Source organism: Pipistrellus hanaki (assembly GCF_964339955.1).
Source record: "Pipistrellus hanaki genome assembly, chromosome: 20".
NCBI lineage: Eukaryota > Metazoa > Chordata > Mammalia > Chiroptera > Vespertilionidae > Pipistrellus > Pipistrellus hanaki.
Window position 1 is genome coordinate 2847838 of NC_140522.1, and position 26544 is coordinate 2874381.

Genomic DNA, 26544 nt, shown 5'->3' on the forward strand with positions numbered 1-26544 from the left:
ACACACACACACACTCACACTCACACACACTCACACACACACACTCACACTCACACATTCACACTCACACACACACACACACACACATACACACACGAGACATTGGAAAGTTGGAACAAGATCACAGGGTTATAGGAAAGGTCCCCGGTGTAAGTTCGATGTCCGCTGTGCGTCCCAGTCTAGTTTAGGGAGGTTACACCCCCAGATAGAGCCGGGGTGCAGGGAACCCTGGTTTTCATGGGGACTGAACAGCATCACTGAGTACACCCGCTCCAAGGAAAAGTCAGCTGGGACCCGTGAGTCCAAGAATTGGACACTGAGGTCAGGAACATCCATTTACTGTATCAATTTTCTCGTGTGACTAGCAAGCTGCTGGCACTTAAAAAAACAGTAAACATTTCTAGTTTATTTACTCTCATCTCAGGAGGGTGATCTGCTCTGTTGCTGAATCATCTCTCTCTCTCTTTTTTTTTTTTAAATATATTTTTATTGACTTCAGAAAGGAAGGGAGAGGGAGACAGGGAAACATCAAGGATGATAATCATGGATCCGCTGCCTCCTGCACGCCCCCTACTGGGGATCAAGCCTGAAACAGGGCATGTGCCCTTGACGGGAATCAAACCCTGGACCCTTCAGTCCACAGGCCGACGCTCTATCCCCTGAGCCACACCAGCCAAGGGGAACCATCTCTGTCCTGTGTCCTCTGTTCAGTAGGTCTAGCAGGGCCCGGAGAATTAGGCATTGGGTTTGAAAAGAGTCCAGTCCCTGACAGATAAGACGGAGCGGGATTAGGACAAAATGTACAAAAATGGGCAGAGGAAAGCTTCCTATCTAGGGGCCAAGGTCACGGCTCTGTGGCTTCACTCGGGGAGGCTGTCTTCGGGGTGTAAACAGGACCGTGGCCTTCGGGGAGCGCTCAGACATGTACATTGTTATTCTCTTCCCTGAAGCGGCTCTTTGTCCCCGGCCGTCACCGGTAACGGGGAGACTCAGACCGGCCGGAAACCCCGGTCTCATCCAGCGATTAGAGTTACAGAAATCCTGACCCTCCCGATTACGCCGTCCAGTGTGGAATGCCAGCGGGAACTCAGACACACAGACCGAATTCAAAGCTGCCACACGTATCGTCCGTACCCAGAACTGTTAGTGTTGCTGTGTCGTGGATCACTGTTATTCTTCACTTCACCCACATCTTTATTTACTATTTTTAAAAAATGTATTTTATTGATTTTTTTTATATATAGAGAGAGAGGAAGGTAGAGGGATAGAGAGTCAGAAACATCGATGTGAGAGAGACATCAATCAGTTGCCCACTGCACAGCCCCCCACTGGGGATGTGCCCACAACCAAGGTACATGCCCTTGACCGGAATCGAACCCGGGACCCTTCAGTCCAAAGGCCGACGCTCTATCCACTGAGCCACACCGGTTTCGGCCCGCCATGAGGTTTCATTGAAATGTTCCCACAGTGTTTCCGTGCCACCGGCCGGCCCCGCCCCCCGGCCACGTGTGCCCCACCCGGTGCGGGGGGCGGGCCCGGAGGGGTGTGCCCGGCCCGGAGGGGTGTGCCCGGCCCAGGGCGGGGGGCGGGCCCGGAGGGGTGTGCCCGGCCCGGAGGGGTGTGCCCGGCCCGGAGGGGGTGTGCCCGGCCCGGAGGGGTGTGCCCGGCCCGGAGGGGTGTGCCCGGCCCGGAGGGGTGTGTCCGGCCTGGTGCGGGGGGCGGGCCCGGAGGGGGTGTGCCCGGCCCGGAGGGGTGTGTCCGGCCTGGTGCGGGGGGCGGGCCCGGAGGGGGTGTGCCCGGCCCGGAGGGGGTGTGCCCGGCCCGGAGGGGTGTGCCCGGCCCGGAGGGGGTGTGCCCGGCCCGGGGCGGGGGGCGGGCCGGAGGGGCGGGCGCAGGCGGCGGCAGGCCCAGCGCCTCCATGGAGCCACGGCGCCCGCGGGCGCGGGGACCGCTGCTGCGGCGGCCGAGGCGGAGCGGTGGCTGAGGCCGGGGTCCCCCGCGATCCCCCGCCGCCCCCGAGCCCCGATCCCCGCCGCCCGGAGCCTCCCCGGGGCGCGGCGGCCCCCCCGCCGGACCATGCGCGCCCGCGGCCGCCCCGGAGGCTGAGCGCGCCGCCCGCGCCCCGGACCCCGATGGCCTCGCCGGGCGCCGAGGGCGGGGCCGCGGGGCCGGGGTCCCCGGAGCGCGGCGGCCCGGCGGCGGGGGGCGCGGGGGGCGCGGCGGGCGCGGGGCTGTGGGCCGCGCTGTTCGACTACGAGGCGCGCGGCGAGGACGAGCTGAGCCTGCGGCGCGGGCAGCTGGTGGAGGTGCTGTCCCGGGACGCCGCCGTGTCCGGCGACGAGGGCTGGTGGGCCGGCCGCGTGCGGCGGCGCCTGGGCGTCTTCCCCGCCAGCTACGTGGCTCCGTGCGCCCCCCCGGGGGCCCCCCTCCAGCCGTGCGCGCCCCCGGGGACCCCCCTCCAGCCGTGCGTCCCCCCGGGGTCCCCCCTCCAGCCGTGCGCCCCCCCGGGCACCCCCCTTCAGCCGTGCGCGCCCCCGGGGCCCCCCCTCCAGCCCCCGTCGCCGCCCCGGCCCGGCTCGCCGGTGCACGTGGACTTCGAGCGGCTGGAGCTGCGGGAGCTGATCGGCGCGGGCGGCTTCGGGCAGGTGTTCCGCGCCACGTGGCAGGGCCAGGAGGTGGCGGTGAAGGCGGCGCGCCGGGACCCCGAGCAGGACGCGGCGGCGGCGGCCGAGAGCGTGCGGCGCGAGGCGCGGCTGTTCGCGCGGCTGCGGCACCCCAACATCCTGGCGCTGCGCGGCGTGTGCCTGCGGCCGCCGCACCTCTGCCTGGTGCTCGAGTTCGCCCGCGGGGGGGCGCTCAACCGCGCGCTGGCCGCCGCGCACGCCGCCCCCGGGGCCCCCGGCCCCGGCCCCCCCGGCCCCCCGGGGCCGCGCCCCCGGCCCGCGCGCCGCATCCCCCCGCACGTGCTGGTCAACTGGGCCGTGCAGATCGCGCGCGGGATGCTCTACCTGCACGAGGAGGCCGCCGTGCCCATCCTGCACCGGGACCTCAAGTCCAGCAACGGTGAGTGTTTGGGGCGGTTGGGGGGGTTGGGGGGGGGGCGGGAGGATTGGATGCGAACCGGTGCCCCGCGCGACCCAGCCAAGTGCCCGGAGCTGGGCGCGCCTCCCTCCCTCCCTCCCTCTCCGGCCCCGTGCCAGGCGGAGGGGGCGGAGGGGGCGGAGGGGGCGGAGGGGGGAGAGCTTGGCTGCCCCAGCAGCACCTACCTGGGCAGGGCTTCCAGGAACCAGAGGTCCAGCTGCTAAGACCTCAGGTGACCCGCTCTGGGCCAGGTGGCACACTTCCCTTGGCTTTTGCTTTGTTTTATTTATTTATTTTTTATTGGTTTTTCACAGAGAGGAAGGGAGAGGAATAGAGAGCTAGAAACATCGACGAGAGAGAAACATCAATTAGCTGCCTCCTGCACACCCCCTACTGGGGATGTGCCTGCAACCGAGGTCCATGCCCTTGACCGGAATCCGACCTGGGACCCTCCAGTCCGCAGGCCGACGCTCTATCCACTGAGCCACACCGGCTTCGGCTTGGCTTTTGCTTTGGGTGCCTTTTTTATTTTTTAAAAAAATGCGCATTAGCCCGGCCAGCCCGGGTGGTGGCTTGGGAGTGGAGAATCCACCTAGGAACCAGGAGGTCACGGTTCCATTCCCGGTCAAGGGCACAGGCCTGGGGTTGCAGGCTGAATCCCCAGGGTGGGGTGTGCAGGAGGAGGCAGCTGGTCCGTGATTCTCTCTCCTCTTGGAACTCTCTCTCTCTCTCTCTCTCTCTCTCTGTCTCTCTCCCTTCCTCTCTGAAATCAATAATAATATAAAGAATAAACATGCAGATCAGACTTGCTTGCACACTTATCTGGATCTTCGGGAAGCTTCTTGGTGCTGTTTGGCCTTTAGGTACAAGGGCGGTTTGTTGGTTGGGGCGGGACTTCGCCTTCCTGGGACGATGAGGGACCTTGGCCCCCCCGTCCGGCCCAGCGGCCTTCCTGCCACGGCCTCTGCCCTCCGTCTCCCCCGTGGACACCGAGGTCCCTCTTCTCCCGCTTGCAATGCCTCCTGGCCTCTGAGGTTTCCAGTTTCCCCTCGGCGGCTGCCTCTGCGCGGGAAGGGTGGTTTTCTTACTGGTTGGCAGCTCTGAGCATCGGGAATGAACGCCCGTGTGCCGCTCGGTGCCCCGTGTGGGATGGATGACGGGCGAGTCCGTTGTCCCAGCACAGCGGCTGGGAATGCAGAAGACCTGGCCTGTACGGCCCGTGTGCTTTGCTTTCTGAATCTGGGTCCGTTTTCCCGTTGTCCGTGAGAACTAGCAGCTGAACTGAACACACATTCGATTCCGTTTCACCGTCTGAAAGAGCTGAAGGGCCCTGGCCGGTGTCGCTCAGCGGTTAGAGCGCCGGCCTGCAGACGGAAGGGTCCTGGGTTCCATTCAGGTCAAGGGCATGTGCCCTGATTGCGGGCACATCCCCAGTAGGGGGTGTGCAGGAGGCAGCTGGTTGATGTTTCTCTCTCATCGATGTTTCTGGCTCTCTATCCTTTTCCCTTCCTCTCTGAAAAAAAAAAATCAATAAAATATATTTAACAAAAAATAAAAAAGCTGCCGAAACCAGCTTGGCTCAGTGGATAGAACATCAGCCTGCGGACTGAAAGGTCCCGGGTTCGATTCAGGTCAAGGGCATGTAACTTGCTTGCGGGCACATCCCCACTGGGGAGTGTGCAGGAGGCAGCTGGTTGGTGTTTCTCTCTCATTGGTGTTACTTTCTCTGTCCCTCTCTCTTCTCTCTGTAAAAAAATCAATAAAACAAAATAAAAAAGCTAATAGCCCTAGCCAGGTTTGTCTCCGTGGATAGGCCTGCGGACTGAAGGGTCCCGGGTTCGAGTCCGGTCAAGGGCACGTACCTTGGTTGCAAGCTTGATCCCTGGCCCTGGTCACATGCAGAAGGCAAGCAACCCATGTGTCGATTTCATATCAATGCTTCTCTCTCTGTTTCTACCTCTCCCTCCCACTCTCTCTAAAACCCAGTGGGAAAACATCCTCAGGAGAGGATTACCGAAAACAAAAACAAAAGCGAGTGGAGCTGCCGTCTCCAGTCGGTTCCTCGAGGTGGGAAACCGCTCGGGCCTCTCCGGGGAGATGGATCTTAGCACAGATCGGAGGATGCGGTCGGAGCTGGCCTGGGCCGGCCACGGCCCTGTGCGCCCGACCTTGACAAACCTGCTGGGACGGAGCAACTCCGCTGGAAACCCTGTTCTCCTCCGAGCTGGGGAGCAAGTGACAGGGAGGAACGACATGCGTGTTGTGTGTGTGTATGTATGTGTGTGTGGCGTGTGGTGTGTGTGTATGTGTGTGTGGTGTGTGATGTGTGTATGTGTGGTGTGTGTGTGCACACGCGCGCGTGTGGCTTGTGGCATGTGGCGTGTGTGTGATGTGTGTGTGACGTGTGGCATGTGCTGTGTGTGCGCGCACTTGTGTGTTGTGTGTGGTGGGTGTGTGTGTGTGTGTGGTGTGTGTGGCGTGTGTGTGTATGTGTGCGTGTGTGTATATGTGTGTGGTGTGTGTGTGTAGTGTGTGTGTGTGGTGTGTGGCGTGTGTGTATGTGTGTGTATATGTGTGTGGGGGGGTGTGATGTGTGTGTATTTGTGTGTGGGGTGTGTGTGTGTATGTGTGGTGTGTGGCGTGTGTGTGTGTGTGTGCGTGTGTGTTGGCACAGGACAGGGAGGAGAGAAGGTGGCACGGCCTTGCATCCGTCCCTTATGGTTACTGTCGTTAAATGTCCCATCGCCTCTCGGAAAAGCAGGACGTACACATTCCCTGAGGAATGGAGCCCCGCATCTCGGTGGCTGCTGGCTCTTATTATTTTTTCTTTTCTTTTTTTCCTTTTTTTTATATATATATTTTATTGATTTTTTACAGAGAGGAAGGGAGAGAGACAGAGAGCTAGAAACGCCGATGAGAGAGAAACATTGACAGCCGCCTCCTGCACACCTCCTACCGGGGATGTGCCGGCAACCGATGTACCTGCCCTTGACCGGAATCGAACCTGGGACCTTTCAGTCCACAGAACGACGCTCTATCCACTGAGCCACACCGGTTTCAGCTCTTACTATTTTTTCTTTCAACGAGGAACAGCTTCTGTCCTGCGTGCTTTAGCGTTCTGGGAGTCACTGTTATCCATCTTGTTATCTATAGGAGTGTCTAACTAGACACTTGTTCTGAAATGCAACTTAGCGCTCTCACTAAAAAAAACAAAAAAACTACAAAGGGCTTGTAACTTTTTTGGCCTTTCTCAGGAATGCAATGTCACTAACGGGGCTGTGGGAGAACATTGTAGCAAATGTAACCTCTCGGGTGTCTCAGAGGCTTTTAAGAGTGACGTGGAGGAGCTTCTGATGAAGCTCCGATCAGTTAGTTAGCAGACTGGCACCGTCTTCCTCCTCCTTCTGCCCCTTCCCCTCCCCTCCACCCCCTACCCTTACCTGGAACCTCGAGCCCCTGTGCCCACTTCCTGTTCCAGGGGCACGGGCAGAGCAGCCCAGAATCTGCTTCTGGAACGGAATCAGCTCAAGGGCAGGGCATTTTGTTTGTTTTCATAGGTTTGTGTTAATTTTTATTTATTTACTTACTTATGTATGTATTGTATTGGTTTCAGAGAGGAAGGGAGAGAGAGAGAGATAGAAACGTCCATGCTGAGAGAGAATCGCTGATCGGCTGCCTCCTGCACGCCCCCTCCTTTGGGAAGATCGAGCCCGCAGCCCAGGCGTGTGCCCTTGGCCAGAATCGAACCCGGGACCCGTTAGTCTGCAGGCCGACGCTCTATCCATGGAGCCAAACCAGCTAGGGCTTGTTTTGTTTTTAAATATATTTTTATTCATTTCAGAGAGAGAGGGAGAAAGGTAGAGAGAGGGAGGGAGAGAAACAACCGTGGTGGGAGAGAATCATGGACTGGCTGCCTCCTGCACGCCCTGCACTGGGGATCGAGCCTGCAACCCCGGGCATGTGTCCTGCCCGGGAATCGAACTGTGACCTCCTGGTTCCCTGAGCTAGGCCGGGCGGGCAAACTTAGTCTCCAGTGGGCATTCCCTGGCACAGCTGAGGGCACAGCCAGGCCGGAGGGAGGGCGGCCTCCCTCGGTCCAGGAGGCTGCCGGTCCGCCCTGTCCTCTCGCCGGGGGACACGGTGCTCATTCCCAGAAGACTCCGTTCCTGGAGGAGCACTGGCTTTCCCGGGAGCACGGTTACGGGAATCGCTCGGGCCCGTCCCCGCGGGAAGGCTGGCGGCGTCATTTCCGAGCTCAGTGACCTTGGGAGGTTACGTAACCTCCTTGAACCGGAATTTCTTGATTTCTGATCCGTCTCCCGAGTCCCCCTCTTGGGGACAGACGGAGTCCTGCAGACAAAAGTCTGTGCCCTATTTCCTTAACCTTTCGAAAGCAGCCGGGTCAACACTGGCATGATTTTTTTTTTTCTTTTCTTTAAATCTATACATTTTTTAAAATATATATATATTTTATTGATTTTTTTACAGAGAGGAAGGGAGAGGGATAGAGAGCTAGAAACATCAATGAGCCAAAACCGGTTTGGCTCAGTGGATAGAGCGTCGGTCTGCGGAGTGAAAGGTCCCAGTTTCGATTCCGGTCAAGGGCATGTACCTTGGTGGCGAGCACATCCCCAGTGGGGGGTGTGCAAGAGGCTGCTGATCGATGTTTCTCTCTCATCGATGTTTCTAGCTCTCTATCTCTCTCCCTTCCTCTCTGTAAAAAATCAATAAAATATATTTTTAAAAAAGAAAAGAAAAGAAAAGAAACATCAATGAGAGAGAGTCATCGATCAGCTGCCTCCTGCACACCCCCCACTCGGGATGTTCCCGCCACCAAGGTCCATGCCCTTGACCGGAATCGAACCTGGGACCCTTCAGTCCGCAGGCCCACGCTCTATCCGCTGAGCCACACCATTTAGGGCTTGGCCATTATTTTCCCACCCTGGTGAACCAGCGTTAAATTATTCAATCGCTAAATAAACAGCCGCTGTAAAAACCGGGCCAGGTCATAAATGATAAACAACTTACGTCAAACCGACGCTCATGGGGTTTATATCGGGCCCGCCCCGCCGATAACCGAGGCCGGCCCAGTCCCACAGCCACGGCCCCCGCGCCTGGGTTTCTCTCCTTCGTTGATGTTGATCTTTCTCAGATCTGAGAAGCCAGGTCTGTGTCAATCTGTGAACCAGGAGGTCAGGGTTCGATTCCCGGTCAGGGCACAGGCCCAGGATGCGGGCTCCATCCCATGTGGGGCATGCAAGAGGCGGCCGATCCATGATTCTCTCTCATCATGGATGTTTCTATCTCTCTCCTCTCTCCCTTCCTCTCTGAAATAAATTTTTTTTAATGTATATATTTATTTAAAAGATAGTATGTAAACAAGTGAGTGTGCCTGTGTCCCAATAAAACTTTATTCACAAAACAGGCATTGGACTGGATCTGGCCCAGGAGACAGTTTGCTGACTCTCTGAATATGTTAAAACATTTAACAAACTGTAAGACAATCTACACGCAAGCTGGTGACAATATGCTCATTTTTATGTATTGCTCAGAAACACTTTGAGTGCTTTATTATTTTTTTAATACATATATTTTATTGATTTCAGAGAGGAAGAGATGGAAACATCAATGATGAGCCCTGGCCGGTGTGGCTCAGTGGATGGAGCGTCAGCCTGAGGACTGAAGGGTCCCAGGTTCTTTTCCAGACAAGGGCATGTGCCTCGGTTGCGGACACATCCCCAGTGGTGGGGCGGGGGTGCAGGAGGCAGCTGATCGATGTTTCACTCTCATTGGTGTTTCTAACTCTCTATCCCTCTCCCTTCCTCTCTGTAAAAAAAATCAATAAAATATATTTAAAAAGAAAAGAAACATCCATGATGAGAGAGAATCATGGATCAGCCGCCTCCTTCATATTCCCCCTCCTCCCCTTCCCCCCCTCCCCCTGGGAGATCGAGCCTGCAACCGGGCATGTGCCTGTGACCGGGAATCGAACCGTGACCTCCTGGTTCCTAGGTCGCTTACGCTCTAACCACTGAGCCACACCGGCCGGGCTCACTTTGAGTGGATTTACATATTCCCCGATGTTTAGAGTGTGGGTTCACGGGTTGTCCAGGATGCTTTATCACCTCGGAGCAGTGTCCTTAGCCCTGCGGGAGACGGAGCCAGCCCTGTGATCACCTGTGTATTCCCCCCGGGAGGGGGGCGGGGGGCGGGGGCAGGGTCCTGGCCGTTGGGCTGGCGCGCTGGATCCGGCCAGGCGGTGGGACCAGGAAACAGTCCTGGGCTTTGTTCTCGGTGGGAACGCGGCCACCTGCGGGCTTTGGCAGGCCTGCTGGTACCTGGGGGGGGGGGGGGGGTGATAAGTGGAGGGTCAAGGAGGAGGCACGAGGCACTGAACTGCTACTGTAACTGTTTCCTTCCCAGCGTCTGTGCTGGGACTTCCTTGAAGCTCTTGGAAAAAGAGCAGATCGATCACCTGCCATTTGGGGAAATATTTTCACATATATATAAATATATATATATATATATAATTGATTTTTCACAGAGAGGAAGGGAGAGGGATAGAGAGCTAGAAACATCGATGAGAGAGAATCATCGACCAGCTGCCTCTTGCACACCCCCTACCGGGGATGCACCCGCAACCAAGGTACATGTCCTTGACCGGAATCGAACCTGGGACCTTTCAGTCCGCAGGCCGACACTCTATCCACTGAGCCACACCGGTTTCGGCTGTTGGTGATTTTTATCCGTCATTCGTAACTATAAATGAACATGCTTTCAAATTTAAATTTTCCCAGGCTTCATTTTATGTCAAGGGGCCAGATTACATATCTGTACCTATATGTGTGTATGTATATTTATGTATAGAGGGTAATGGGATTATCTCAGAAAAAAAAATTCTAGACAAAGGTTCATTTTAGTAAGACGTTATCAAGAAATAACATCGTTGGGGTGATCAGCTTGTAAGTTATAGAGTTGTCTAATCGCTAGATGTGACACATCTGAAACTAATACAATATTGTATGTTGTCTGGCTGGCATGGCTCTGTGGTTGAGCGTCGACCTAGGAACCAGTAAGTCACGGTTCAATTCCAGGTCAGGGCATAGGCCCGGGTTGCGGGCTCGATCCCCAGTGGGGGGCGTGCAGGAGGCAGCCGACCCATGATTCTCTCTCACCATGGATGTTTCTACCCCTCTCTCCCTCTCCCTTCCTCTCTGAAGTCAATAAAAATGTACTTTAAAAATATATATATATTTTTTTTTAAAAGAAGAAATGTAAGAAAATCTGGTGTCATTGGATAAACGCAGCTTAGACTGAGGCTGTTTGTTCATAGGTCCTGCTCCCTGTGGCTTTTCTCAACTTGTTTTGTTTTTTTCCCCCTTAAGACTTTTTCTTGGTGATAATATTATTCGTGGTTAAAGATTAATCGGCAGGAACCCATTAGACTCCTGTGGAATTTGGACACAGCAATCCCATAAATGTCGAGATAATAGAATGGAGACATTGTAATTGCCGTTCGTAAAAAAAACAAACAACTATATATACATACACACACACACACACACACACACACACACACACACACAAGGCCTGGTGCCCGGGGGTGGCGGGGAGAGGTGTCCCTCAGCCCAGCCTGCACCCTCTCCAATCTGGGACACCCCTCTCACAATCCAGGACTGCTGGCTCCCAACCGCTCACCTGCCTGCCTTTCCTGGTTGCCCCTAACCACCTCTGCCTGCCAGCCTGATCACCCCTAACCACTCCCCAGCCAGCCTGATTGATGTCTAACTGCCCTCCCCCCTGCCAGTCTGTTTGCCCCCAGTTTCCCTCCTCTGCTGGCTTGGCCACCCCGAACTGCCCTCCCCTGCAGGCTTGATTGCCCCCAACTGCCCCCCTGGGCTCGAACCCGCCTCGCCGGGCCTCTCGCTGGGACCTGTCCCATTTGGGGGCCGAAAAGGCCGGATCGCCTGGCCTGGCCGTACGCCTCCCGGTGGGCAGCCCTCCCTGCCCGGGGCAGGAAGCGGAAGTTGGCACCCAGCCTCCCGTCCCGACGCTGAAACCTGGCCGGCTGCCCCGTTCGGCTACCTGTCGGGACACCGGCTAATTCTTTTTTTTTTTTTTTTTGGTTTCGGTCACTTTGCCCAAAAGATAAGGAATGCCAGGAATTCTGCTGAACACCTCGGAATCGACGCCCAGACAATGGGCCTTTCACGGGACTCCACGCCTGGCACCGGGCGTGTGGCTGGAACGTGTGGGGCCCGGGGGGCCTGGGGGTGGCAGCGGTCAGCTCCTGGGGAACCCGGGCACCCGGGAGGGCCCGTCGGCACTGAGGCTGCTCCTCGGCCGGACGTTGTACCGTGACCTTTACTTAGACACGCAGCGAGTCTGACACGGCGAGGTGTCAGTCCTCACCTTTCCTCGTGTTTTCGCTTATTCTAGACTGCCTTTCCCTGGCCTGGGCGGCTCCAGGGCTTCCCTCTGTTAAGCAACACACTCACGCCTTCTTCTTTAAAAAAAAAAAAATATATATATATATATATATATATATATATATATATATATATATATATATATAAATACATATATATATATATATATATAATTGTTTTTTGGTTTTTTTTTTTACAGAGAGGAGGAGAGAGGGATAGAGAGCTAGAAACATCAATGAGAGTTAGAAACACCGACCAGCTGCCTCCTGCACAGCCCGTACTGGGGATGTGCCCGCAACCAAGGTACATGCCCTTGACCGGGATCGAACCTGGGACCTTTCAGTCCGCAGGCCGACGCTCTATCCACTGAGCCACACCGGTTTCGGCCACTCACGCCTTCTTACGTAGAACATTGAGCACAACCGCACGCCCTCAGTATCGGCGACGTATGGTAAACCCTCCCTCGGACATCTCTCCCTGGTTTAAAGAGAGAACCATAGTCCAGTCGGCGTGGCTCAGTGGTTGAGCGTCGACCTAGGAACCAGGAGGTCATGGTTCGATTCCCCATCAGGGCACATGCCCGAGGTTTCGGGCTGGATCCCCAGTGTGGGGTGTGCAGGAGGCAGCTGGGGCGCAGGGGGGGTAGGGAGGGGCAGTTAGGAGCGATCAGGCAGGCAGGTAGGCGGGTGAGCAGTTAGGAGCCAGTGGCCCTGGTTTGTGAGAGGGATGTCCGACAGCCAGACATCCCCCGAGGGGTCTCGGATTGGAGAGGGTGCAGGCTGGGCTGAGGGGACCCCCCCTCCCCCACTGCGGTGCACAGATTTTGAGCACCGCGCCTCTAGTACAAAATAAATGAGAACCTGAAGATACTTCCAGACCCACGGATAAAAGTGTGTGTGCGTGTGTGTGTGATGCTTACTGTATTCCGCTGTTCTCAGCACTTCCATGAACTCACAAAGATTCTGCGTTGGGTGAAATTGGGGGAGCCATCATACACATTCCCTCCTCCCTTCCCTTAGGGTGGACATACGATCACAGTTCCCACATGAGTGGGGAGGAGACAGCCGTACAGACCCCACCCCACCCAACCCCACCCAACCCCCAAGCCCTGGGAGCCCGCCTCTGGGTACACCAGGGGATCATGGTCCAACGCCAGGAAGTCAGAGAGGAGGAGGTGGGCCCAGACCGGAGGCAGCCTTGCAGAGGGCGGAGGACATGCCTGTGAAAACGGACGCATCCCATGAGGACCATGACCCCTGAGGTCAGACTGCCTGAGCGTCACTGCTCGGCGGCCGGACCTTGGTCAGAGGGCCACGTGGCTGGTTCCCGTGTCCTTATCTCTCCGGGCCGGATCATTAGGAGTGCACGCCGAGAGCATTAATTAGAGTGGGGCTCCCTGATTAAAATACCTGGGACTGCCCAGCCGGCCAGCTGGTGTGGCTCCGTGGTGGAGCGCCGACCTGTGAACCCAGAGGTCACGGTTCCATTCCCGGTCAGGGCACCCGCCAGGGTGGCAGGCTCCATCCCCAGGGTGGGGTGTGCAGGAGGCTGCGGATCCTTGATTCTCTCTCCTCATGGGTGTTTCTCCCTTCCTCCTTCTCTCTTTTTCTCTGAAATAAAAGGGGGGGGGGTGGAGGGAAAGAGTACTGAGCTGAACTATGTCTGTGGATTTTTTTCCCCAAAAAAACTTGTACCTTCAGGCCCAAGGGCCCCCTGGTGGTTATGATTATCAGTGATGTCAGGAAGATAAAACTCAAGTTCATTCTCGTGTATGCTCCCCACTGCAGGGGAGATTCTGTTGAAAATGCCCCCAGCCCTAACTGGCGTCGGCCTGTGGACGGAAGGGTCGCAGGTTCGATTCCGGTCAAGGGCCTGTGCCTTGGTTGCGGGCACATCCCCAGTGGGGGGTGTACAGGAGGCAGCTGATGGATGTGTCTCTCTCTCATGGATGTCTCTATCTCTCTATCCCTCTCCCTTCCTCTCTGTAAAAAAAATCAATAAAATATATTTAAAAGCAAAATTTAAAAAAAGAAAGGAAAATGCCCAGAAAATATTAGGACTGGAGAAAATTATTTAAAAAAACCGTGACACCGTCTGACCCTTGTGTTTTTGTTGTTGTTGTTGTTTGTTATCAGTTCTGCTCCTGGAGAAGATCGAGCACGACGACATGTGCAACAAGACGCTGAAGATCACGGACTTCGGGCTGGCGCGCGAGTGGCACCGCACCACCGAGATGAGCGCGGCCGGCACCTACGCCTGGATGGCTCCCGAGGTCATCAAGTCCTCCCTGTTCTCCAAGGGGAGCGACGTCTGGAGGTGAGCCCCCGGCCCTGGGCTTTTGCGGATGTCTGCAGAGACGGGTCCCTGTCCATCATTACCTGACCCCCAGAGTGCTCAGCGATTCTGAGCATGACTCAGCGGTTCTGAGCATGACTCGGCAGTTCTGAACATGACTCAGCGGTTCTGAGCATGACTCAGCCGTTCTGAGCATGACTCGGCGGTTCTGAGCCTGACTCAGCAGTTCTGAGCATGGTGCGTAGTGGAGGCCTTTTGGGACAGGATTTTATAGTTGTAGGGTTTTGTTTTTTTTTAATACGTTTTTTAAATTTTAATTTCAGAAAGAAAAGGGGGAGAGAGAGAGAGAGAGAGAGAGAGAGAGAGAGAGAGAGAGAGAAACATCCATGATGAGAGAGAATCAAGGATCGGCTGCCTCCTGCAGGCCCCACACAGGGGATCAAGCCCGAAACCTGGGCCTGGGCCCTTGACTGGAATCGAACCTGGGACCTGTCAGTCCGCAGGCGGACGCTCTATCCACTGAGCCACGCCGGCCAGGGCGGGTTTTATCGTTCTGATCGTTAACATTACAGTGGAGCAGGTACCTTCAGGTTTTTCACTATCGTGCTTCCATTGGATAGGAAAACCTTCTTGTTACATGGGAGGTTTGATTAAAACTGGTTGTGCCAAAACCGGTGTGGCTCAGTGGATAGAGCATCGGCGTGTGGACTGAAGGGACCCAGATTTGATTCCGGTCAGGGGCATGAAACTTGGTTGCAGGCACATCCCTGGTAGGGGGTGTGCAAGAGGCAGCTGATCAATGTCTTTCTCTCACTCTCTATCCCTCTTCCTTCCTCTCTGTAAAAAATCAATAAAATATATATTTTTAAAAAAACTGGTTGTAATTGGCGACGGGGGTGGCTCAGGGGTTGAGCGTCCAACCAGGAGGCCACGGTTCGATTCCCAGTCAGGGCACAGGCCCGGGTTGAGGGCTCGATGCCCAGGGTGGGGCGTGCAGGAGGCAGCCGATCCACGATTCTCTCTCATCGTGGATGTTTCTGTGTCTCTCTCTCCCCCATCCCCCTTCCTTTCTGACATCAGTAAACATATATTAAAAGAGCCGAAACCGGTGTGGCTCAGTGGATAGAGCGTCGGCCTGCGGACTGAAGGGTCCCAGGTTCGATTCCGGTCAAGGGCATGGACCTTGGTGGCGGGCACATCCCTAGTGGGGTGTGTGTGTGTGTGTGCAAGAGGCAGCTGATCGATGTATCTCGCTCATCGATGTTTCTAACTCTCTATCCCTCTCCCTTCCTCTCTGAAAAAAAAAAAAAAAAATCAATAAAATATATATATATTTTTAAAAGAAACAGATGCTCTTAAGTATGAGTGTCTGTTAATATATATATATATTAAAAGAAAAAAACAACAAAAGAGAATAACCACATTACTTGGGCGTGGGGCGTGGGGCTGGCCCTGCTCAGTTCAGTCTCCCGCTCAGCCAGCAGCTGGCATGGCCGTGGTCACGGCCCTGCTGGTGTCTGGGGACGTTAGCCTGCGTTTGGGGCCTCGGCGTCTCCCCCGGGACCAGGGCCACCCCTTTCCAGGAAGAGCAGGTCCCCGGGAGCCGCTGGAGGTGGGCGCCCACACCTGGGCCCCCCGCGGTGTCCCGGTGACCTTGGCGGTGACCCGGTGACCTTGGCGGTGTCCCGGTGACCTTGGCGGTGACCTTGCTTTCCAGCTACGGCGTGCTGCTGTGGGAGCTGCTCACCGGCGAGGTGCCGTACCGCGGCATCGACGGCCTGGCCGTGGCCTACGGGGTGGCGGTCAACAAGCTGACGCTGCCCATCCCGTCCACCTGCCCCGAGCCCTTCGCCAGGCTCATGAGAGGTACGTGGGCGCCCCTGTCTCTGCGGGTCTGCGGGGGCCGGGGGGGTCCTTCCTGACAGCATACCTTTTTTTTTGGCGTATAAGACGACTTTTGAAACGAAAAAAGGTCAACCGAAAATCGGGGGCAAAAGACCAAAACTGCACAAAAATTACCTGCAGATCTTGACGGCAAAGTAAGTCTTTTCTTTGAAGTGGGGGGCAGTCTTATACAGCGGATATAGGCCTAAACCCATGTTTTAACTGTAAAACTAGGGGGTCGTCTTATACACTGGAAAATACGGGTATGTATATATTTTTATTTTTAACTTTTAAAAAATATATTTTATTGATTTTTTTTACAGAGAGGAAGGGAGAGGGATAGAGAGTTAGAAACATCGATGAGAGAGAAACATTGATCAGCTGCCTCCTGCACACCCCCCCACTGGGTGTCTGGAAACGCCTTTCCTGTCTGTAAAAAAATATCCTTCTTCTCTGTAAAAAATGGATAGAGCGTCAGCCTGCGGACTGAAAGGTCCCAGGTTCGATTCTGGTCAAGGGCATGGACCTTGGTTGCAGGCACATCCCCAGTGGGAGGTGTGCAAGAGGCAGCCGATGGATGTTTCTCTCTCATCGATGTTTCTAACTCTCTGTCCCTTTCTCTTCCTCTCTGTAAAAAAAATCAATAATAATAAAAAAAAAAAAAAAAAATATATATATATATATATATATATATATATATATATATATATATATTTTTTTTTTTTTTTTAAAGAACAACCTTTAAAATAATCATTAATGGACTTTAAAAATTTTTTCAGCAGCCTCTGTCCAAGGGGCTGATGCTCTGAGCCCTGCGGAGAGCCGGCATTCACGGGCGTCTGGTTCGTTTCAGAGTGCTGGCAGCCAGACCCTCACATCCGCCCGTCCTTCGCCCTCATCCTCCAGCAGCTGGCGGCCATCGAGGGGGCGGTCCTGGCGGAGATGCCCCCGGAGTCTTTCCACTCCATGCAGGACGACTGGAAGCTGGAGATCCAGCAGATGTTCGACGAGCTGAGGACAAAGGAGAAGGTGAGAGCACGCGTGGCCTCCCTCCCACACGTGTGCACACGTATGAAGCGGGTGGAAGACACGGGTCACCAGCCACCGCCGGCATTAGTCTGAAATGTCCCAGACATCAGTATGGATGGATTCCTGCTTTCTAGTTAAAGCAGAAACAGGGCTGTTCTTTTATTTTTTATTTTTTTTATTTTATTGATTTTTTACAGAGAGGAAGGGAGAGAGATAGAGAGCTAGAAACATCGATGAGAGATGAGAGAGAAACATCGACCAGCCGCCTCCTACACACCCCCCATCGGGGATGTGCCCGCAACCAATGTACATGCCCTTGACCGGAATCGAACCTGGGACCTTTCAGTCCGCAGACCAACGCTCTACCACTGAGCCAAACCGGCTTCGGCAACGGGGCTGTTCTTGAAATGTGTGATCAGAAAAGAAAGAAGTAGCCCTGGCCAGTGTGGCTCAGTGGGTAGAGTGCCGGCCTGCAGACCGAAGGATCCCGGGTTCGATTCCGGTCAAGGGTGGGTACCTGGCTTGTGGGCCCAATCCCCAGCCCGGGCCATGGTGGGGGCAGGTGCAGGAGGCAACCAGTCAATAGTTCTCTCTGTCTTTCCCTCTCTCTTTCACTTTCTCTAAAAAAATCAGTAAAAATTAGCCTCAGGTGAGGTTCAAAAATAAAATTAAAAAATTATCATTCCATCCTGACTGGTTTGGCTCAGTGGATAGAGCATCGGCCTTCGAACTGAAGGGTCCCAGGTTCGATTCCGGTTAAGGGCGTGTACCTTGGTTGCGGGCACATCCCTGGTAGGGGGTGTGCAAGAGGCAGCTGGTCTATGTTTCTCTCTCATCGACGTTTCTAGCTCTATCTCTCTTCCTTCCTCTCTGTAAAAAGTCAATAAAATGTATTTTAAAAAATATTAAATTAAATTTAAAAAAATAAATAAATAAAATAAAAACCACATCAGGAGCCCGGGAAGAAACGTGGCTCGGGCTTCGGTCCTGTCTTCATCGGACGCCGCCCATGGACTGTGACACCTTGCACTTTGCTCGGTGCCGACGGAGGACAATTAAACGAGCAAATAATAATGATGATAATAATAATAATAAATGACTCAGTAATAATAATGATGATGATGATAATGATGACTCAGTCCAGCCCGGATAAGGGCGCCGCAGGCTCCTAGGACATGGGTTTATCGGGCGCTGCAGGAAAAGGGCCGGAAGGACTGAGAGGGAGGGAGCCGGTGAGGGGGGCCGGGGAGGAGAGCTTGGGAGGGGGCTGTGTCCCAAGGACAAGCGCCAAGGGCACCGGAGGAATTCAGAGCGGCCGGGGGCACGGCTCACGGGACCTCTGTTCTCAGGCCTCTGCACCCTGAACCGTCCCGGGAACAAACAGTCATAGGCACAGGGGCCTCTTTCTTTCCTTCTTTCTTTCCTTCTTTCTTCCTTTCTTCTTTCTTTCTTTCTTTCTTTCTTTCTTTCTTTCTTTCTTAATATATTTTATTGACTTTTTACAGAGAGGAAGGGAAAGGAATAGAGAGTTAGAAGCATCGATGAGAGAGAATCATCGAGCAGCTGCCTCCTGCACAGCCCCTACTGGGGATGTGCCTGCAACCAAGGTCCATGCCCTTGACCGGAACCGAACCTGGGACCCTTCAGTCCGCAGGCCGACGCTCTATCCACTGAGCCACACCGGTTCTGGCTGTGTGCCCCCTCTTTCGTTCCTCTCCGGCTCCGAGGTCCCCGCCGGAGGTCTCCTTTGGCTGGCGTCCGGCCGGGTGCGTGCTCTATCTCCCTTTCCCCTCCGCCGATGGCCGATGGCTCCGGCCGGAGGCGTCCGACGGTAATGCTCTCAGCGTGTTACTCAGTGAACCGCGGCCTCCGCAGACAGCGGCTCCTCCCGCATTCCTGGCGTCTTATCTCCCGTCTGCCTCGGTGTCCGGGGCACAGGGCGTCTGGAGGGCCCGTCCCGTTAATGATTAACGTCTGCCCCGACTCGGGGGCTTTGCCAGGGGAAGGGGCCGTGCCAAGCAGCTCGGCCAACGTGACTGCGTATCCTCCCGGCCACCGAGGGGCGCTGGCGGGTGCCTCCCCAGGTCAGAGCATCCCCAGGGGTTCGAATGCCCCTCACGTTGGTGCATTTCGTTTGCTTTTTAAATATATTTTATTGATGTTCTACAGAGAGGAAGGGAGAGGGATAGAGAGTTATTATAGAAACATCGATGAGAGAGAAGCATCGATCAGCTGCCTCCTGCACACCCCCTACTGGCGATGTGCCCGCAACCAAGGTATATGCCCTTGGCTGGAATCGAACCTGGGACCCTTCAGTCCGAAGGCAGATGCTCTATCCATTGAGCCAAACAAGCTAGAGCGTATTTTGTTTTTTATTCTTCTTCTGAATGTGTAAAATTCATTCAAAGGAAGGACATTCTGCTGCTTTCCCTCTGACCTTTTTTTTTTTTTTTCTCTTATGAAGTCTTAGGCCAGTGATTTTTTTTTTTTTTAATACATTTTTATTGATTTCAGAGAGTAGGAGAGAGAGAGAGAGAGAGAGAGAGAGAGAGAGAGAGAGAGAGAATCATGGATTGGCTGCCTCCTGCACGTTTCCCACTGGGGATGGAGCCCACAACCCAGGCATGTGCCCTGACCGGGAATTGAACCCTGACCTCCTGGTTCAGAGGTTGACCCTCAACCACTGAGCCACATGTGCCAGCTGGGCTCTTTGGATCTCATTTAGGATGGATCACGTGCACCCGGGCTCTGCTGCCATGTGTTTGTGTACATGTGACGTGCTCGGTGGTTAGAAGGGCAAGAGATGAGGAGAGAGAAACGTGGGGACCGAGTTTACCATACCTGTGACGGCCGAAACCGGTGTGGCTCAGTGGATAGAGCGTCGGCCTGCGGACTGAAGGGTCCTGGGTTCGGTTCCAGTTAAGGGCATGTACCTTGGTTGTGGGCACATCCCCAGTAGGGGGTGTGCAGGAGGCAGCTGATGGATGTTTCTCTTGCATTGATGTTTCTAACTCTCTATCCCTCTCTCTTCCTCTCTGTAAAAAATCAATAAAATATATTTTAAACAAAACAAAACATACCTGTGACGCCTCCGGAAGCTGGTGATGGGTTGTTCAGGCTGCAGCCGGCTGCCGATGGCGCCTTCCTGCGTGCCCGCAGTAACCGGGTGTGGCTCAGTGGATAGAGCGTCGGCCTGCGGACTGAAGGGTCCCGGGTTCGATTCCGGTCAGGGGCATGGACCTTGGTTGCGGGCACGTCCCCAGGCGGGGGCGTGTAGAGGCAGCGGACGGCCCATGACCCCGTGACCCCGTGTCACCCTCCCCCCCAGGAGCTGCGGTCCCGGGAGGAGGAGCTGAGCCGGGCTGCCCTGCAGCAGAAGTCGCAGGAGGAGCTGCTGAAGCGGCGGGAGCAGCAGCTGGCGGAGCGGGAGATCGACGTGCTGGAGCGCGAGCTCAACATCCTCATCTTCCAGCTCAACCAGGAGAAGCCCAAGGTCAAGCGCAGGAAGGGCACCTTCCGGAGGAGCCGCCTCAAGGTCAAGGACGGGCACCGCATCAGCCTGCCCTCAGGTGGGCCCCCCCCCCCGCCCCCTCTTTCCTCTCCCTCTCCCCCCAGCCCCCATCTGCAGGCCGCCCCAGGGCTGGCCGCTCAGCGCCGTGGCCTTGGCAACAGGAAGCCATGGGGGGAAGCAATTCTCCCTCTCGCCTGGTGGTGCCAATTTGTATATTCCCTTCCTATTGGCTGTGGGCACCGCCATGTGGAAATCACTTCAAACCACGAAACCTCACTGCTTCCTCTCTCTCCCGTCTGACAGACTTCCAGCACAAAATCACCGTGCAGGCCTCCCCGAACCTGGACAAGCGGAGGAGTCTGAACAGCAGCGGGTCCAGCCCGCCCAGCAGCCCCACGGTGATCCCGAGGCTCCGGGCCATTCAGCGTGAGCACCCCCTTCCCCACCCTCACCCCATCCCCATCCCCATCCCCACCCCCACCCCCATGCCCACCCCAGTCCCCACCCCGGGCCCTGCGTCTGCTTCTGCCATTAGTTCCACTGGCTGTAACTGAGCGTTTGACATGGAATAGGTGTCACCACTATTGGGAAAACAAAATTCAGCCTTCCATTCCTAAATCTAGTTTTCTTCCATGGATAACATTTTTAAAAAATACACGGAGCGGCCAGGTGATGATGATGATCTCTGAACGCATCATCATCATCTGGCCGCTCTGCGGATGACCTATTGAATAAAAGGCTCATATGCAAGTGGTCCCCTTGACCAGGAGTTTGACCAGCAGGCAGGCCGGCCAACTGCCCATGTCCCCTCCCTCCTGGGCAGGCTGGCCAGACCCCATCCATGCACAAATTCATGCACCGGGCCTCTAATATATATATGTGTGTGTATGTGTGTGTGTGTGTGTGTATGTATATATATATATATATATATATATATATATATATATATATATTACACACACACATACTCACACATACTGAGTGACCAGATTATTATGCGTTCAGAGATCATCATCATCTGGCCACTCCGTGTATATTTTGATTGATTTTAGAGAGCGAGAGAAACATTAACGATAAGAGAGAATCATGGATTGGTTGCCTCCTGCACACCCCCTACTAGGGATGGAGCCTGCAACCCCGGGCATGTGCCCTGACCGGGAATCGAACCGTGGGCCTCCTGGTTCGTAGGTCGATGCTCAACCACTGAGCCACACTGTATTTCCCATAAACACAGTGAAATTCTAACTGTCACAGGAATGTTCAAGAGATAAACAAGTAATCCAGTCTTTGCTACTCATTGGCCTAGGTTTTGTACCTTTTCTTTTCATTTATTTCAATGTTTGTGCCAATTTTCTCATTCGAGGAAGCTCACCATTGGTAAAGAGAAAGAAATCATTGATTATGTTTATGCTTCCTTGTTGACGTGCTTTGAGTAAGGTCGTGGGTTTTTTTTTTACAGATGACTTGGTTCTTCGACCTTAAAGTTTCTCCCTCGATGCCGAAGCCTGTTTGGCTCAGTGGATAGAGCGTCGGCCTGAGGACTGAAAGGTCCCGGGTTCGATTCCGGTCAAGGGCATGTACCGTGGTTGCGGGCACATCCCCAGTAGGGGGTGTGCAAGAGGCAGCTGATCGATGATTCTCTCTCATCGACGTTTCTGGCTCTCTATCCCTCTCCCTTCCTCTCTGTAAAAAAATCAATAAAATATATTTAAAGTTTCTCCCCTGACGAATGGGTGGTGCTCCCTGTGCAGTGACCTCGGACGAGAGCGCCAGGACGTGGGGCAGGAACACGGGCTGCCGGCCGGAGGAGTTCGAAGACGTGAGGAGGAATTTCAAGAGGAGAGGCTGCACCTGGGGACCCAGCTCCGTCCCGATGAAAGACAGAGCCGACTGCAAAGAGAGGTGCGTGTGCGCCCCCTGGTGGCTGCTGTGTGGAATCGAGTGGACAGGGATCTTAAACCGGTTAACAAAACAGACCCAGAAACACACAGAAGCTTAGAACAGGCTGAGGAATCTCTGAGGGAGGAGGGGAGGGGGATGTGAAGAGGTTAACCAAAGAACTTACCTGTGTACAATGAGTGGTCAGGTGAAGATGCTCTCTGAACGCAGAATAATCTGGCCACTCAATATAGATAGATAGATAGATAGATAGATAGAGAGATAGAGAGATAGAGAGATAGAGAGATAGAGATATATAATTAGCCCCGGTGCATGAATTTGTGCATGGGTGGGGTCCAGCCAGCCTGGCCAGGGGGAAGGGACATGGGCGGTTGGCCGGCCTGCCTGCTGGTCAAACTCCTGGTGGAGGGGACAATTTGCATATTAGCCTTTTATTCTACAGGATATACACTGAGTGGCCAGATGATTATGTATTCAGAGATCGCAATTATCTGGCCATTCCGTGTAGATGCATACATAACCCATGGACACAGACAGTGTGGTGAAGGCCTGGGGAGGAGGTGGGAGCGGGATGGAGGGGGTCCGTAGAAGGAGAAAGGGGGAAACATGTGTAATACTTAGAAAAAATACTTTAAAAGAAACATACATTTTAAAAATAAATAATAAGATAAAAAGTTTAAAAATGAAGATACTGTAGAGATAGCTGAATACGATTTGCATTTCTAGGTTGAGTTTATCATACTCATTCGTTATTAGTTAAATCGTTACATCTCCAACATATTATCAGCCTGATTTTTAAGGTTTCATTTGGGCTTCGTTAGCTCCTCAACACCTACTTGGCTACGTGTTTCTGTTCCATTGAAATAAACATCTTGCCCTGGACGGTGTGGCTCAGTGGATAGGGCATCGGCCTGTGGACTGAAGGATCCCGGGTTTGATTCCTGGTCAAGGGCGTGTACCTGCAGGAGGCATCCAATCAATATGTTTCTTTCTCCCATCAGTGTTTCTCTTTGTCTCTCCTTCTTCCTTCCACTCCCTCGAAAACTCAATGGGAACATTATCTTCAGGTGAGGATTAGGAGGGACGGAAGGAAGGAAGGAAGGAAGGAAGGAAGGGAGGAAAGAAGGAAATAAAATAAGCATCTTTCTCTTGTAGAATAAGACCTCTCTCGGATGGCAACAGCCCTTGGTCAACTCTCTTCATAAAACATCACAAAACCACGCCACTGGCCTCATTGTTTGTGGACCAACCAGGTACAGAATTTGCATCACCCAGAAGCCGTTGAGCAGCCTTAGCATATCATTAGCATAGTACGAGCTGATTGGCTGAACAGCCGGCCGGTCAACCGGACACTTAGCATATTAGGCTTTGATCATGTGGGATTACCTGTGCCTGTCCAGATAGCGGGAGTCATCCAAGAAGCCATCCTCCTTCTTTCTTAGAATCTTATTTAGCCGGAACCAGTATGGCTCAGTGGATAGAGCGTCGGCCTGCGGACTGAAAGGTCTCAGGTTCGGTTCTGGTCAAGGGCATGTACCTTGGTGGCGGGCACATCCCCAGTAGGGGGTGTGCAGGAGGCAGTTGATCAATGTTTCTGGCTCTCTATCCCTCTCCCTTCCTCTCTGTAAAAATAAATTAATTAATTAATAAAATATATATTTTAAAAAAATATTCTTAAAAAATATATATATATATATATATTTTATTGATTTTTTATACAGAGAGGAAGAGAGAGGAATAGAGAATTAGAAACATCAGTGATAGAGAAACATCCATCAGCTGTCTCCTGCACACCCCCTACTGGGGATGTGCCCCCCACCAAGGTACATGCCCTTGACCGGAATGGAACCTGGGACCCTTCAGTCTGCAGGCCGACGCTCCATCCACTGAGCCACACCAGCTAGGGCTATTGTGCGTGTAGTTTAAAGTATTTCCCCTGGAAGACACTCCTTCTCTGTGTGTGTCTCTGCCTTCCCCAGGTGCCTGCGAGGAGCCCAGACCCTCTGCCGACGGCTCGGAGCCCCGAAAACCACCCCACAACAAGCCCTCAGGGCCCGCCCCGGCTGACCCGCCTCCGGGGAAAGACATGCGGAGAGAGAGCCCGCCGGAGACCGAGGCCGGGGAGGAGGCCGCCCCCGCTGCTGCCGCCGCCGCCATGGGCACCCCTCAGGGGCCCGCCACCCCCGCCCCGAGCAGGCCGGCCCCCCGCAGGAGGACGGAGGGTGCCCTGCTCGGCTGCACCGCGCTGCTGGCCGCCGTGGCCCTGGGCCTGGACCTCCGGGAGCTGCCCCGGCCGCCGGCCTCGGACGACCCGGGGCCCCGGGAGGAGAGGAGGCGACGCAGGGACGTCCTGCCGCGGGCATCCTGGCCCCGTGGGGGCCCCGACCGCCCCCGGGCATCGGCCCTGGGCCTCCTCGCCCAGCCGTCCCTCTCCACCAGGTGCCTGCTGCAGGCCGAGGGCGGGGAGCCTTCCGAGGGCACGGTGCCCGCCCCCGATGGGCCCGCCCCGGACGCCGTCTGTCCCACCGCCTCGCAGCCCGGACACGGGGCTGAGCGCAGGGCGTGGAACCCGAAGAGAGGGGCAGTGGGTCACCGGCGAGCCGTGTCCGACGGGAGCGCCTCGCTGGCCCCAGGTAGGCGCTCAGAGGGAAGGGGCGGACAGACAGACAGACAGACACACAGACACCCTTCGTGGGCGGCCGAGGGTCACGACCCCTGGTCTGGGGGGGCCTGGCACGCAATGGCATGTCCCCGTGTCTCCGTGTGCAGTCGTGTTCCCGCCGTGCACACAGGCCTTCCAATTCTTGGAAAAGGAAAATGAAACATCTGTTACTCAGATATGTCATGATAGCCCTGACCGGTGTGGCTCAGTGGGTAGAGTGTCCTGGCCTGCGGACCGAAGGGTCCCAGGTTCGATTCCGGCCGGTCAAAGGGCATGGACCTTGGTTGCGGGCACATCCCCAGTGTGCAGGAGGCAGCTGATGGATGTTTCTCTCCCATCGATGTTTCTGACTCTCTCTCTCTCTCCTCTCCTCTCTGTAAAAAATAAATAAAATGTATGTAAATATGCCATGATAGCACCTTACGTCAGAAAGCTCTTGTGAGCCTGGCTGGTGCTCAGATGTCTGTTTTTTAACAATTATCATTTTCTTTTAACTTTAAAATATATATATATATATATATATATATATATATATATATATATATTTATTATTATTTTTTTTTATTGATTCTTTACAGGGAGGAAGGGAGAGGGATAGAGAGCTAGAAACATCGATGAGAGAGAAACATCCATCAGCTGCCTCCTGCACACCCCCACTGGGGATGTGCCCGCCACCAAGGCACATGCCCTTGACCAGAATCGAACCTGGGACCCTTGAGTCCGCAGGCTGAGGCTCTATCCACTGAGCCACACCAGTGAGGGCTAACCATTATTTTTATGGATTTCAGAGAGGAAGGGAAAGGGAGAGAGAAAGAGAAACATCAAGGATGAAAGAGCATCATGGATCGGCTGCCTCCTGCACACCCCACACTGGGGATCGAGCCCACAACCCGGGCCTGTGCCCTGACCGGGAATCGAACCATGACCTCCTGGCTTCCAGTTGGACGCTCAACCTCAGAGCCACACAGGCAGGGCCGGTCATTTGTCTGGTGTGCATGGTCCGATGTCCGAGTCTCTGATCGCACTGCCTTTGCTTTCTCGCCAGCGGCTGCCACAGGAGCTCCGGCCCTGCCCCCCGAGCGGGCGTGGGGACCTCCCCACCCGTCCTGGCCTCCCAGGAACCTGCCCCCCGAGGCCCTGCCTGGGAACCAAAGCGCCTTCACCTCTGTGCCTCCGCCCTCCACCCCCTCGGACGCCCCCCAGGCCTTCCCGGTGAGGACAGAGCCGCTGCCTGCACCCGCCGACCCTGGCCTGGGCGGCAGCAGCGAGGCATCGGCCCCCGGCTGTCCCCTCGGAGCCCCGGACAGAACGAGGCCGCTCGGGCCCTCCCTGCTGGACGCGGACGTGCAGGGCCAGAGCCGGGACTGCACGCCGCCCCTGTGCCGGTGAACAGTGGGGGGAGCGGCCGTCCCTCCGTCCAGCAGCTGGAGAAGGAGTGAGTTCCTGTCCTACATGTCCCCCTTTTTTAATTAAAACTCTGCGTCTGCCTCCCCGTGGTTTCCTGCCGCTGGGTCTGGCAGAGTCATGGACGTCCAAGGAGATGGGGTTGCCGCCGGATCCCCGGCCTGGCGACTTGAAAACACACGCGTGTGGAAGCGTGTGGCCACGCCACGCGCACGGCTCCGCTGGGAAGAGTTAGGGAAGCACAAGTGTTCATTCTGCTGCTCCTGTGTCCGCTGTCTGTTAGCTGATAACGCAGGAAGGGGTGGGCCACCTTGTCCTCCCCCTCCCTGCTTCCCCCTTCCCACCCTCCC

General features: G+C 55.0%; 1 protein-coding gene across 4 annotated transcripts; it reads left to right on the forward strand.

Moving 5' to 3' along the window:
• The first annotated feature begins 1899 nt into the window (after window positions 1-1899).
• Window positions 1900-26544, forward strand: MAP3K21 (mitogen-activated protein kinase kinase kinase 21). 4 transcript variants are annotated; one of them, XM_084868682.1, is made up of 11 exons: window positions 1900-3063; window positions 13646-13826; window positions 15523-15671; window positions 16543-16718; window positions 20047-20287; window positions 20533-20655; window positions 21981-22131; window positions 23284-23381; window positions 24108-24761; window positions 25836-26021; window positions 26061-26544. In XM_084868682.1, the coding sequence occupies exons 1-11, from the start codon at window positions 2133-2135 to the stop codon at window positions 26177-26179; spliced, it is 3009 nt and encodes a 1002-aa protein (XP_084724808.1). In that variant the 5' UTR covers window positions 1900-2132; the 3' UTR covers window positions 26180-26544. The 4 variants fall into 4 exon arrangements, with proteins under 4 accessions (XP_084724808.1, XP_084724807.1, XP_084724809.1 ...); XM_084868681.1 differs by having other exon boundaries at window positions 25836-26544; XM_084868683.1 differs by lacking the exons at window positions 15523-15671; window positions 23284-23381 and having other exon boundaries at window positions 25836-26118.

What these genes read in the sequence shown, in the direction of transcription:
- MAP3K21 (XM_084868681.1), top strand. Translation starts at nt 2,133, where the DNA reads ATGGCCTCGCCGGGCGCCGAGGGCGGGGCCGCGGGGCCGGGGTCCCCG. An exon ending in AAGGGGAGCGACGTCTGGAG is followed by an intron (nt 13,827 to 15,522) that starts GTGAGCCCCCGG and finishes CTTGCTTTCCAG; the next exon opens with CTACGGCGTGCTGCTGTGGG. An exon ending in CCGCATCAGCCTGCCCTCAG is followed by an intron (nt 20,288 to 20,532) that starts GTGGGCCCCCCC and finishes CCCGTCTGACAG; the next exon opens with ACTTCCAGCACAAAATCACC.